This window comes from Piliocolobus tephrosceles, chromosome 21 (assembly GCF_002776525.5).
Source record: "Piliocolobus tephrosceles isolate RC106 chromosome 21, ASM277652v3, whole genome shotgun sequence".
NCBI classification, from domain to species: Eukaryota; Metazoa; Chordata; class Mammalia; order Primates; family Cercopithecidae; genus Piliocolobus; species Piliocolobus tephrosceles.
Genome location: NC_045454.1, coordinates 38,917,499 through 38,929,636, shown reverse-complemented (window position 1 = coordinate 38,929,636; position 12,138 = coordinate 38,917,499). Strand labels below are relative to the sequence as shown.

Below are 12,138 nucleotides of genomic sequence, written 5' to 3'. Positions count from 1 at the left end.
TTTTTTTTTTTTTGAGACGGAGTCTCACTCTGTTGCCCAGGCTGGAGTGCAGGGGCGCGATCTCAGCTCACTGCAAGCTCCACCTCCCGGGTTCACGCCATTCTCCTGCCTTAGCCTCCCGAGTAGCTGGGACTACAGGCGACCGCCACCATGCCCGGCTAATTTGTTTTTGTATTTTTAGTAGAGACGGGGTTTCACCGTGTTAGGTAGGATGGTCTCGATCTCCTGACCTCGTGATCCGGCCACCTCGGCCTCCCAAAGTGCTGGGATTACAGGCGTGAGCCACTGCGCCCGGCCTTAAATATATTTCTTTATCCTCATTGAAGAGCTTCCATCGCCCTTCACTCTCATCTCATGCTCACTTTGGGTCTTGTGCCGAATTCAGCTCTCATTCTTTTTTTTTTTTTTTTTTGAGACGGAGTCTCGCTCTGTCGCCCAGGCTGGAGTGCAGGGGCTCACTGCAAGCTCCGCCTCCCGGGTTTACGCCATTCTCCTGCCTCAGCCTCCTGAGTAGCTGGGACTACAGGCGCCCGCCACCTCACCCAGCTAGTATTTTTTATTTTTTAGTAGAGACGGGGTTTCACCGTGTTAGCCAGGATGGTCTCCATCTCCTGACCTTGTGATCCGCCCGTCTCGGCCTCCCAAAGTACTGGGATTACAGGCTTGAGCCACCGCACCCGGCCTCAGCTCTCATTCTTTAACAGATACAGATGGCCTGTGTGCCAGATGCTGTGCTAGGCTCAGACCAAGAACCCTTGTGTTTCCGGATCTTACATTCTAGCCAAGAGGCAGATGATGAACAAATAGGCAAAATGTAATTGCTAGCCAGTAGTACTATGAAGACAGAGCAAGGCACAGGTTAGGAAGTTCTGGAGTGGCTTGGGAAGGCCTTCTGGGAAGCAGGATTTCATTTTTATCAACTCTGCAGGAGAGGAAGCGGGGGGGAGGGGGCCCAAGCCAGCAGAGAAAACAGCCGGTGCAAAGGCCCTGAGGCAGGCAAGAGGGTGCCTGCGTGTTTGAGCCCAACGAGTGGAGGGAAGGTGGAGAGGAAGCCAGGTGGTGAGGTTGGAGGGCCTGTAGCCCATTGTGTTGACCTTGACCTCTGCTTTGGGTGAGAGGAGAGCATTGGACAGTTTTGAGCTGAGGAGGGACAAAATATGTTTAGCAAGATCACTCTGGTTTCTGTGCTGAGAAAAACCTGAAGAGGGACAAGGGAGCTATAATATTTAGGGGACTGTTGTAGTGGCCCTGGTGAAAGATGGGTGAGAACTAATTAATTCTGGATATTTAGAAGTTAAAGCCACCATTACATTTACTGTCAAATTAGATGTGGGGTGTCAAACAAGATGAGTTCAAGGGGAACTCCGAGGTCTTTACCTTGAATCAAGGGATGGATGGACTCACTTTTAGTTGAGGTGAGGAAGCCTCAAAGCGTCACGTGTAATTCTTCCTGTGGCAGCGGTAGAGATGGGGGTGGGGGAGGCCAGCGTCTTAGTTTAGGACAGGTTAGTTTGAGATCCTACCAGATAACCAGGGAGAGAGATGGGGTAGGTAGGTGAATATATGCAAATCTGAAGCTCATGCTGGAGAGCTACGTTTGAGGGTGATCAGTGCATAGGTAACAAATTTTTTTTTTTTTTTTGAGATGGAGTCTCACTCTGTCGCCCAGGCTGGAGTGCAGTGGCATGACCTTGACTCACTGCAGCCACCGTCTTATGAGTTCCAGCGATTCTCCTGCCTCAAGCCTCCTGAGTAGCTGGGACTACAGGCATGCGCCACCATGCCCAGCTAATTTTTGTATTTTTGGTAGAGACAGGGTTTCACCTTGTTGGCCAGGCTGGTCTGAAACTCCTGACCTCATGATCTGCCCGCCTTGGCCTCCCAAAGTGCTGGGATTACAGGTGTGAGCCACTGCGCCTGCCCGGTGGCATTTCAAACCATGAGATGGGGGAGACCTTCCAGGGAGTGAGAGCAGGTAGAGAAAAGGTCTAAGGACTGAGCCACTGTGTTCCCCATCATTAGGAGGTCAGATGAGAAGGAGCCAGCCATGAAGACTGGGAAGGAGTGGCTGTGGAAAGGTGGGTGGTGTCCTAGACACAGGTGTCTTTTTAAGTCAGAGGGGCCCGGAGAAGGATCCTTGTAGTTTTTTGTTTGTTTGTTTTTTCAGACGGAGTTTCACTGTTGTTGCCCAGGCTGGAGTGCAATGATGCAATCTCGGCTCACTGCAACCTCTGCCTCCCAACCTCAAGTCAATCCGCTCACCTCAGCCTCCCGAGTAGCTGGGATTAGAGGCATGCGCCACCACGCCCGGCTAATTGTATATATTTTTGGTAGAGACAGGGTTTCTCCATTTTGGTCAGGCTGGTCTCGAATTCCCGACCTCAAGTGATCTGCTCGCCTCAGCCTCCCAAAGTGCTGGGATTCCAGGCGTGAGCCACCGCGCCCGACTGATCCTTGTAGTTTGAGTAGTTATTCCTCTCTCTCTGAGCACGGGCAGTTCGTTGGTGACCTGAGAATGTGACACGCACATGATGCAATTCCACCGTATCAAGTTTGAAAGCGCTCCATGCCAGCAGCGTGTGGGAGTGTAGGAATGGCGATTGTAATGAGACATCACAGTGTAAAATTCCTGAGCTCTGCTCTAGTACAGCCTGGGGACAGACGTCTGGGCCAAGAAGGGCTTCTGTGAGACACAGCATGGGACAGTGGCCTGGCCAGAGAGACTTGGGCATGCATCTAAGGGCTGTAAGCCTCAGTTTCCCTATCTGTAAAACGGAACTCTAATCGCTGTCTCCACCCGGGAGCATTTTGTGAGGATTCAGAGAAACTGCATATGGAATGCTCCACCAAGCCCAGGAACTTACCAAGGTCTCATCAATGTGAATTATTCTATAATTGCCAGGCCTCTGCCAGGGGTTCTGAATGCTCAAGCACAGACCAGAGCCCGTGGGGACGCTGCTGTGCAGATCTTCTCAACCATTTCTTTCTTTCTTTTTTGAGACAGAGTTTCACTCTATAGCCCAGGCTGTTGTGCAGAGGCGCGATCTCAGCTCACTGCAACCTCTGCCTCCCGGGTTCAAGCGATTCTCCTGCCTCAGCCTCCCGAGTAGCTGGGACCACAGGTGCTTGCCACCACGCTCAGCTAAATTTTTGTCTTTTTAGTAGAAATGGGGTTTCACCATGTGGACCAGGCTGGTCTCAAACTCCTGGCCTCAAGTGATCCACCCACCTCAGCCTCCCAGAATGCTGGGATTACAGGCCTGAGCCACCGCGCCTCCCCGACTCAAGAAGTCACACAACTCTTTGTCATTCCAAGAAATCTTAATTTCTTTATTGTTTGACTTTTTGACTCAACAATTTTTTTAAAACTTTTTGTTTTTTTTCTGAAACGTTCTTGTTGTTATGAGCCTTTTGTTTTGTTCTCGTTAAATGCACTCGACCCAAAATTGGTTTGGCATATCGAAAAGGAGACCAAGGAGGGAGGGGCTGGGGCGTGGGAGGCGGGGAGGAGGCCCGAATGGACAGAAAGTTGAGGATGAGAGAAGAGGAACACAGAGACAGCGAGAAACACGTGGGGAAAGAGAGTTGGAGACAGAGAGAGAAAGGGAAGGCAAGGGAAAGCCAAAAGAAACCAAAATCCAGAGAAAAAGAATTAACAAGATTTAGGAGCAAATTTCAGGAGCCCAAGGAAGGGAGTAGGAGAGGAAACCAAGACCCTTCTCTGTACCGTCCCAGCTGGGGTGGGGGCGTCAAGGCACCAGGTCTGGTTAGGTGGGGGGGACACCTGGGCTCTGAGGGCAGCTTTGCACTGGACTGCAGTGGTGTCCAGCCCCAGCAGGGGGCCCTGCCACACAGCTCTGAGGCCTGGAGGCCACTGGGCGATGCCGGCTGAAACAGGACTGATACACCCTCTCTCCCTTTGATTGTCCGAGTCTGGAGAGGTACAAGGAAGGCTAGGCAGGGAGGAAGTGGGCCTCCCTGTGTGTCTCAGCCCCCCTGGAACTCTCCCGGCCCTCCTCCTGGTGTTGGGGGCAGCCACAGGCTGTAGCTGGGCTGCTGCTCAGGCCGGGCCGGCTCTTTGCCTGCCCATGACTCCTGCCCGCTCTTCACAGACCTCTGACCGCCCCTCCACACAAGAGCTCCTAGCCTAGTGCAGTCCAGGAAGGTCCATGGAACTGTCCCGGCCCTCCTCAGAGTCGTCTGGCAAGACTGTCCCTGGCCTCGCTTCTCCTCCCCATCTAGACTTCACCCATAGTCTTCTGGTGTCATGGGTTAGGCCTTTCTACCAGAAAAAGCCAGAGTTGGAACCCAACCCCACCTCTTCCCCACACCTGTTCCCTTACACGGGACAAACCACCATCTTTGGTCTGACCCCTTCTCCCCTAATTGATGGGGACAAGCCAGCCCCAGCTCCCCAGGAGAAGGGAGGGGCTTTCTAGCAGCAAAAAGGGTCCCTCCAGCCACCTACCTGTCCCCTTCCCCCGTTTCTTCCTAGAGCCCCTCCCCCTTAACCCAACAAAGTTCATGGCAGCAGCAGGCTGAGACCCGAAGATGTTTGAAAACTCATGGCACTTGTGAGAAAAGAAGGAGGGGCAAAGAGACGGGGAGAGGTCAGAGCAGAGGCGGACAGGCCACCTCTGGGGAAATGGCAATGCAGGGGCTGGGCTAAGGTGGCCTCAGGGCTATGTTGCCCCTAGAGTTGAGGGGAGGGGACTGGAGAGGCTGGGCTGACAGGCTGGAGAGGAGGGGGCTGGGAGAGGTGCTCAGGAGACATCCCGAGCCTGGAGCTTCCAGGGTCTGGGATTTGGGGTCAAGCCCCCCCAGAACATGGGTGTCCTGACCCCAGCCCTGGCACCTGGCTTCATCCTCCCTGTGGGAAGGTGGAGGGTAGGGAAGGTGACCTCTCACCTTTGCCCCTTCCCCCTCCCCCAGACAGAAGACCACGTTGCCACTCCAGCACCCTCCTCAGCCATACCCATGCCCTCCAGAACCCCAGTTCCTCCCCATTTTCCTCTGGCCATCAATCTCTCTAGGTGGGAAATCAGCCCCATTTTCCCCAGTTAGAGTCCCCAAAGCAACATACAAGCAGCAGGAACTCAAAGGGACAGCGCAGCCATCTTGACAAAGCATCTTTGGGTGTGAGGGGGTCTCCCCCGGGCCGATGGGGAGGGAAGGGGGAGACAGGCCTCTGGTCCTGGGGCAGGCAGTGAGGTACACGCCCCAGGAGGGCTGATGATGCTGGGCAGGCAGAGCAGGAAAGGAGGGGACAGAAACGGGTGCCAGGAAGGAAATGGGTTCTTTGTTTCGCTGTTGCATCTAGATTTTGTTTTCTGTCTCTGGATTGTAAAAAGCTGCTCTGGCGGCCCGCCCGCCCCGGTGGGGGCTGGGGATGCACGTACACGGAGAAGTCCTGGCTGCCGGGCCGGCAGCGCCGCTCTGCTCCGGAGAAAGCCCAGGTTGGCCCGGGCCGCAGGCTCCCGGTGGCTTCAAGTGATGAGATTTTTTTTGTCTTTTTTTTTTTTTTTTGTCTTTTTTTTTTCTTTTCCATTTCGTTGAAATATTTACAGCAATGGGGAAGGAGGAGGAGGAGAGAGGAAGGAGTAAGAGGGCCCCCCAGGGAAAGATCCAAGCCCAGGACCCACTCCCCAGGGAGATCCAGACCCAAAATCTGCTCCCCAGATAGCCGAGCCCACAGGACTGGGAACTGCCCAAATATGGCCACCCCTGTGGGCTGGGGGCCCTGCGGGGAGTTGTGCTTCATCAGGAGTCGCCCCAAGGGAGGGGGTCATTGGGTGCACTGGGAGGCAGAGGGGGCAGGCTTGCTTGGGGGGCAGGGACCAAGAGCAAGGGGAAAGGAGCTTCAGAGAAAGTTCGACCTTTAAACCACCAGCCACCACCGCCCAGTCCCCCTGCCCTGTGGCCTTTTCCCAGTCTCCAGGGAGCAAGGAATTGTAGCGCAGGAGGAACCTGTCCATTTGTCCTGCCTCACTGCTCCCTCTGGGTGCAGCCGGCAGCATTTCTGGCTGCGGAGAGGAGCAGCTGACAGGTTCGATCCAGTGGGGGCCTTTGGCAACCTCAGAAGCTGCCCCTCCCGCCCAGGGAAACTAAAGCCCTCATTTCCCTTCACGGCGTAGAAGGGTGGGAGAGTGGAGAGTCTGGAAGTGGGCTGCCCCCTTCCAAGTTCTCCCTCCTCGCTCCCCTGGGGACCTCTGGGCTCCTCCTCACTACACTTCCCCCAAATAGAGCTGGTGCGTGTGGCTGGTGGGAAACCCTGTCTGTGAACCCTGGCACCTCAGGCCCCCAGGTCAGAGTCCCCTGAGGGGACTGGAGGGCCCATGGCTGAGGGGCACCTGGAGAGAGTGGCCCACCAGCCACTGCCTCCATCTGTCTCCCTCTCCCACCCGAGCCCTGCCCAGGGTTCCCTCCCTGGCCTGGGCCACCAGCCCCTGGTCCATGAGGTCCCCTCAGAGACTGGTGACCAGCTGCATCTGCCCGTCCCCATCGGGCCCTGGCCCCTCAAGGCCTGGGGCTGCCAGGTAGCCCTCGTGGCTAGGACGCCGCACCTGGTAGTAGCCCTGCAGGGGATTCCGGGCCACCAGGGCTGGCGGGCGCGAGGTGTAGTAGATTTCGGGGGGACCAGGGGGTGCGGGAGGGGGTGGGGGCAGGGCCTCACTGGGCCCCTCAGGGCTGCTGTCCGGGTAGGAGGGTGAGTCCCGCAGGTTGGCCCCGCTGGCATAGAGGGAGTCCCGGCCCGGAGGGGAGGAGAGGGGCCGGCTGGTGGCGCCGTCCTCGGCCGTGCAGCTCTCCGACTCGTCCAGATCGCTCTGGTACAGCACCGACTGGGCCCGGGGCAGCAGCAGAGGCTCCTCCAGGGCCTTATAGAGAAGTTCAATCTCAGCCCGGTCAGCAACCCCGGGCCCGCCTGCCTCTTCCTCACCCCCGCCCCCTGGCACAGGTGGCACGGGGGGCTCAGGCGGTGGAGGGCCCTTGGCCGCGCTGCTGCTCCCCCGCAGGTTGTTGTGCACCAGCTCCGAGATGATCATCTTCTCGAAGGCCGCCGCATCGGCTAGGTTCCGGCCTCGGGGCGGCTCAGGGCCCCCATCCCCGGGAGGGAAATCCCCACTTCGCAAGGAGTAACTGTTGTTGAAGTTGCCGTTCAGGGGCAGGGTGTCCATGCCACAGGCTTCCCGGCCTCCCAAGGGGTGCTCTGCAGGGCAGAAAGGGGCTGGTAAGGTAGAAGAGGGGCCCTGGATGCACTAGGGGGTAGTGAGGGGGTGCGGTGTGTGTGAAGTGGGGCTCGATTCCTGCTGGTTTTCCGTAGGCTTCCCCCTACCCCCTGGATCTCTGGTCTCACATTCCCTTTCTCCCTCACTGGCAGTAGAGACACCAGCCCAGCAGCGGATTGATGAAAGGTAGGGGACAAGGACCAGTTCCCCCAGGGTCTCATCCTCAGCTGGAGGTTCAGAATCTCAGCAGCATGAGGAGGCCTGGGCGACAGGATCCCTTTCCTATGCTCAGACCCTCAGCACCTAACGGCCCAAACTCAATGAACACCATCCATTATCCTCCATTCGGCTGCCAACCAGAGGCTGTGTGTAGGGGGGTGGGGAAATGTGGGCATGGGAAGGGCATCCTGAGTTCTCCTTAAGTGAGGCCATCTGAGAAGGCCACTGTCTGTCCCTCTCCCAGCCTCAGAAACATCCCCAGGGAAGAGTCACACTTACTGGGTTCCCGGTAGCTCCCTGCAGGTGGCAGTCAGGAGAGAAAAGAGAAGGCGAGGGTGAGCTTGAAATGCAAGTCCAGGTTCCAGTTCTGGGGCACAGAACATCCCAGGCGGAGGTCCCTTGGGACACAAACCCTCCATTTCCCAACCTGGGATGCTTCCCCCATGCTCTCACCTGGGGAGTTGAAGACAGGGGGCGAGGAGGGATTGAAGCCCACCGACTCGGCGATGAGGGTGTTGTAGGGGCTGGTGCCCCCACGGGGCTGCAGCACAGGGTTGGTCAGCAGGTGGTTCCCCATGGTACCTGGCCAAGGGATCAGAGGTCACAAGGCGGCCGGGAGCCTCCAGAGACCGGCGCCAGAGGCAGAGAGACGCCTTCTCACCTCGATTCAGGGTTGGGGTGCTGTTGATGTCACCCGCCATGAAGGAGGACTCTGTCTGTTTCCTCACAGTGTCATTCCACATCCTCCGAATTCGGCTCTGGGGACACAACCCAAACGTGAGGGGGTCCTTGGGCCACCCACCCTCTGGCGTCTTTTTGGGACTGCTCAGCCAATCATCACGATCAGAAACCCAGGCCAAGCCACTCCCCACCTCTCAGGCTCTGGGTTCCAACACTCAGCCCCAGGGAGCCCTGTCTGGCCTGATACCTGAGTCCCTGTGTAATAGCGGGTGTTGCTTCGCATGGCTGAGGTCTTGAGGGATCCGTGAGTGCCCCCGGGAGGGGAGCGGATGCAGCAGTAGGAGTGACGCAGGCACTTGCTGTACTCCTTGTGCACCTGGGGGGTGAGGAGGACAGTCAGCTGATCGGGACGCTGGCCTCCTCTGTGATCCAGCCTACCACAGGGCTGGTCACAAGACACCCAGCCTTGGGAGGCCAGAGACCGAGCTTCCAATGACTATGTTGCCCTGTTCAGCAACTTGCAGGCCATGGAAACCTCGCTGTCCCCTGTCCCCCAACAGCCAGCCAATCAGGTTTCAGTCTCTTCTTACTCAGGCCCATCCTCTTCTCCACCTCCACTGACAGTTTTTCATTCATTCGTAAAATCAACAGAGCATTAATGAGCATTCGCTATGTGCCAGGCACAATTTAGGCCTCAGGGATGGTATGGAAGACAACAGACACAAATCCGTACCTCTGAGAGCTTATATTTCAGTAGACAGAGAGAGAACATAGATGAATATATAAACATGCAGGCTGTTGGATGGTGTTACGTGCTGCGGAGAAAACTATGGCTGGAAAGGGGGTTAGGCAGTACTGACTTGGGAGCAGATTGTGATTTTTTTTTTTGAGATGGAATCTCGCACTGTCACCTGGGCTGGAGTGCAATGATGCGATCTTGGCACACTGCAACCTCCACCTCCTGGGTTCACGTGATTCTCCTGCCTCAGCCTCCTGAGTAGCTGGGATTACAGGCGCACACCACCACACCCAGCTTTTTTTTTTTTTTTTTGTAGAGACAGGGTTTTACCATGTTGGCCAAACTGGTTGTGATTTTAAATAGACCAGAGGATGCCAGGCATGGTGGCTCACACCTGTAATCCCAGCACTCTGAATGGCAGAGGTGGGTGGATCACCTGAGGTCAGGGGTTCAAGACCAGCCTAGGCAACATGGTGAAACCCCATCTCTACTAAAAATACAAAAATTAGCTGGTCGTGGCGGTGGGCATCTGTAATCCCAGCTACTTGGCATGATAACTGCTTGAACCCACGAGGCAGAGGTTGCAGCGAACCGAGATCACGCCATTGCACTCCAGCCTGGGGACAGAACGAGATTCTATCTCAAAAAAAATAATTAAAAAATTTAAAAACCTAAAAAAATAAATAGATCAGAGGAGGCCTCATTTAGGCCAAGGTAAGAACAGGGGCTGCACTCTGAGGAGGGTCCACACCTAGGTGTCTGAGAGCGGAGGTTGGAGGGAGGGGAGCCGAGGGGCCCAGATCAGACCATAGGGGCCTGGGGTCCCCTGAAAGGACATCGCTGTCACTGCGTGTGAGGTGGGGGCCATGCAGACACTGCCTTTGACCATCTGTCCGAGGAGGGGCCAGGACAGTGTTGGACAGATGGACAGAGCAGGGACACAGGCCACCTCCTCCCTTGCAACCAGGATTCTCATGATCACTGCCTCCGCCACCCCCTGCCTTAAGCCTTACCCGCTTCATCATTCCCCAAGTCCAACAGCAGTCTCCATGGCCCGCACTGCTGCCAGGGCTGACTCTACAAATGCCTCAGCTCCATCTCCCCAGCTTCAGTCCTGACAGTGCTGCCTGTACCCCCCACTCCCTGCCCACATTCCCCAGCTACTATTGTCCCCTTTGTTTTTTTTTAAATAGAGACAGGGTCTCTGTTGCCCAGGCTGGTCTCGAATTCCTGGGCTTAAGCGATCCTCCTGCCTCAGCCTCCCAAAGTGCTGGGATTACAGGCATGAGCCACTGCACCCAGTCCTTTTTCTTTTTTTGAGACAGTCTTACCCTCTTGCCCAGGCTGGAATGCAGTGGCATAATCTTGGCTCACTGCAACCTCCGCCTTCCGGGTTCAAGCAATTCTCCTGCCTCAGCCTCCCAAGTAGCTGGGACTACAGGTGCCCGCCACCATGCCCGGCTAATTTTTATATTTTGTAAGTAGAGATAGGGTTTCACCATGTTGGCCAGGCTGGTCTGGAACTCCTGACCTCAGGTGATCCGCCTGCCTCAGCCTCCCAAAGTGTTGGGATTATAGGCGTGAGCCACTGCGTCTGGCCTGTATGTTTTCTTAAGGTTCAGATTTTAACATATTTATCTTAGGTTCAGATTTTAACGTATTTATTTTAAAAAGATCCTTTCTGTCACCACAAAATTCACAATTATTTCCTGAACTATGAATGTAGGCCGTGCTCCCTCAGGGTGGCTCCCGAAATCCTCCCCCTCCCACGCCTGACTCGTGGTCCTCATGGTGGTGAGGGTTCCCCATCACCAAATCTGTCCTGCTCTCACTCCTCTAAGCTGCTGTATCTTGCTTTTTTCCAGAACCCTCTTCACCTGTGGTTAAATCCTCCCTAGCCCTGAGCTCGTCCTCCCCTCCCTGTGGATGCAGACCTGACCGTAGAAGCCCTGCAGCACTCACTGGGGGCTTGAGGGAGCCCCTGAGTCCCCTCCACCCTTGCTGCCCCTTCCTGGATGCCCAGGAAATGTCTCTAAGGGAGGCTGTGACCCAGGACCCCGCCTCGACCTCACCTTCTTCTGTAAGGCGCAGTGAAAGACGAAGATGAAGACCCCCTGGAAGGCGTTGAAGGTGGTGAAGAGATAGGCCATGACCACCGACTCCTTGTTGATGAAGAGGAGGCCGAAAGCCCAGGTGAGGCCCAGCAGGAACAGCAGTGCAATGGCCCCCAGAGCCCAGGATCTGGGGGTGGGGCGATAGGGGTGTCAAAGTACCCGCCGGAGGGGACGGCCTCAGCCCGGGCCTCCCCTGCAGCCTACAAAGGGGGCCCTTGGGTGGGCCTGGGCACTGTCTGCAAAGCCCTGAGCAGGTTGAGTGGGCCTTGGGGGCAGTGGCCTGCCCAGGATGCCTCCACCCCAGCCTGGGCCTGAGGGAAAGGTACTGGGTCAGGGGTCGGGGTACTGTGAACATCAGTCATTACTCTGCCACCTTCATTGTTTCTGCCAAATTTCCAGACCACTTAGGCTACATTTGCTGCCTATTTCTCTTTAAGTTGCCCTTAAACACACTCACCTGTTGAATTTAGCCTCACCCTACAGTTATGCCTCTAAAACCACAGGTTGGACGTGCTAATGATACACTTTCTAAGACCCATTAAGTAGGTACATAGTGACCACAATAAAACACCCCTCTTGGTACTTAAAATCGCAGTATGTGTCACCAGAGGTGACAGCACTATCTTTTAGAACACCCTGGACGAGGTGGGCCCAGCGCGGGGTGGGGGTGTGTGATGGGGCAGGGGCAGGGGCAGGCAGGCGCGAGGCTCACTTAATGTTGTCCAGGCGGCTGGAGTCGGGCTTGAGCACAGATGAGCTTCGGATCATCTTGTGCAGCGTCACCATGAGGAACACCAGGTTGACCTGGGGGCGGGACAAGGGACGGGCTGGGCTGAGAGTGGCCCTGCCTCCCTCAGTGAGCACTGAGACATGGGCCCGGCCTGGCGAAGTCTCAGCTGTGGCCCTCGCCTCTGCTGGGAGAACCCCGTTATCTGCCCCTGAGGTGACAGTGAGCTGACTGACATGACTGGCAATGGAATGCCACTCCTGGCTGCTGGGAGGACAAGGCCCATGGCCTGACACACGGTAGGGGCTCAAATCACAGTCCCCCAGGCGAGTAGCCCTCAGCATTGGAGCTCCATGAACCCAGCACACTCTCATCCTCTCAGCTGGTGGCTCAGTTCCGATGTGGGGGGGGGGGGGGGGGGGGGGGGGGGGG

At 56.3% G+C, this 12,138-nt stretch overlaps 1 protein-coding gene, 1 long non-coding RNA gene and 1 pseudogene across 11 annotated transcripts in view; 1 reads left to right on the top strand and 2 right to left on the bottom strand.

Annotated features, from left to right (window-relative positions):
- The window catches only part of LOC111523828, a 41,528-nt gene that overhangs the window by 14,565 nt on the left and 14,825 nt on the right, over positions 1 to 12,138 (top strand). Inside the window, exon 2 of the long non-coding RNA XR_002725619.3 lies at positions 10,731 to 11,058. This is a non-coding gene — a long non-coding RNA (uncharacterized LOC111523828). The remainder of the gene's footprint in view (positions 1 to 10,730; positions 11,059 to 12,138) is intronic.
- LOC111523825 lies at positions 3,303 to 5,074 on the bottom strand (annotated as a pseudogene). Its single transcript, XR_002725617.3, has one exon. The product of XR_002725617.3 is annotated as an uncharacterized LOC111523825 (transcript).
- ADGRL1 (adhesion G protein-coupled receptor L1) overlaps positions 3,303 to 12,138 on the bottom strand; it is a 62,831-nt gene continuing 53,995 nt past the window's right edge. For 8 of the 9 annotated variants that reach the window (XM_023188703.3, XM_023188697.3, XM_023188701.2 and 5 more), the window contains 7 exons: positions 11,692 to 11,783; positions 10,938 to 11,106; positions 8,374 to 8,502; positions 8,107 to 8,203; positions 7,899 to 8,027; positions 7,725 to 7,742; positions 3,303 to 7,207 (listed from right to left, as the gene is read on the bottom strand). In XM_023188703.3, coding sequence (XP_023044471.1) covers positions 6,465 to 7,207; positions 7,725 to 7,742; positions 7,899 to 8,027; positions 8,107 to 8,203; positions 8,374 to 8,502; positions 10,938 to 11,106; positions 11,692 to 11,783 — 1,377 coding nt within the window. In that variant the 3' untranslated portion in view covers positions 3,303 to 6,464. The remainder of the gene's footprint in view (positions 7,208 to 7,724; positions 7,743 to 7,898; positions 8,028 to 8,106; positions 8,204 to 8,373; positions 8,503 to 10,937; positions 11,107 to 11,691; positions 11,784 to 12,138) is intronic. The other variant, XM_023188700.3, reaches the window with a different exon arrangement.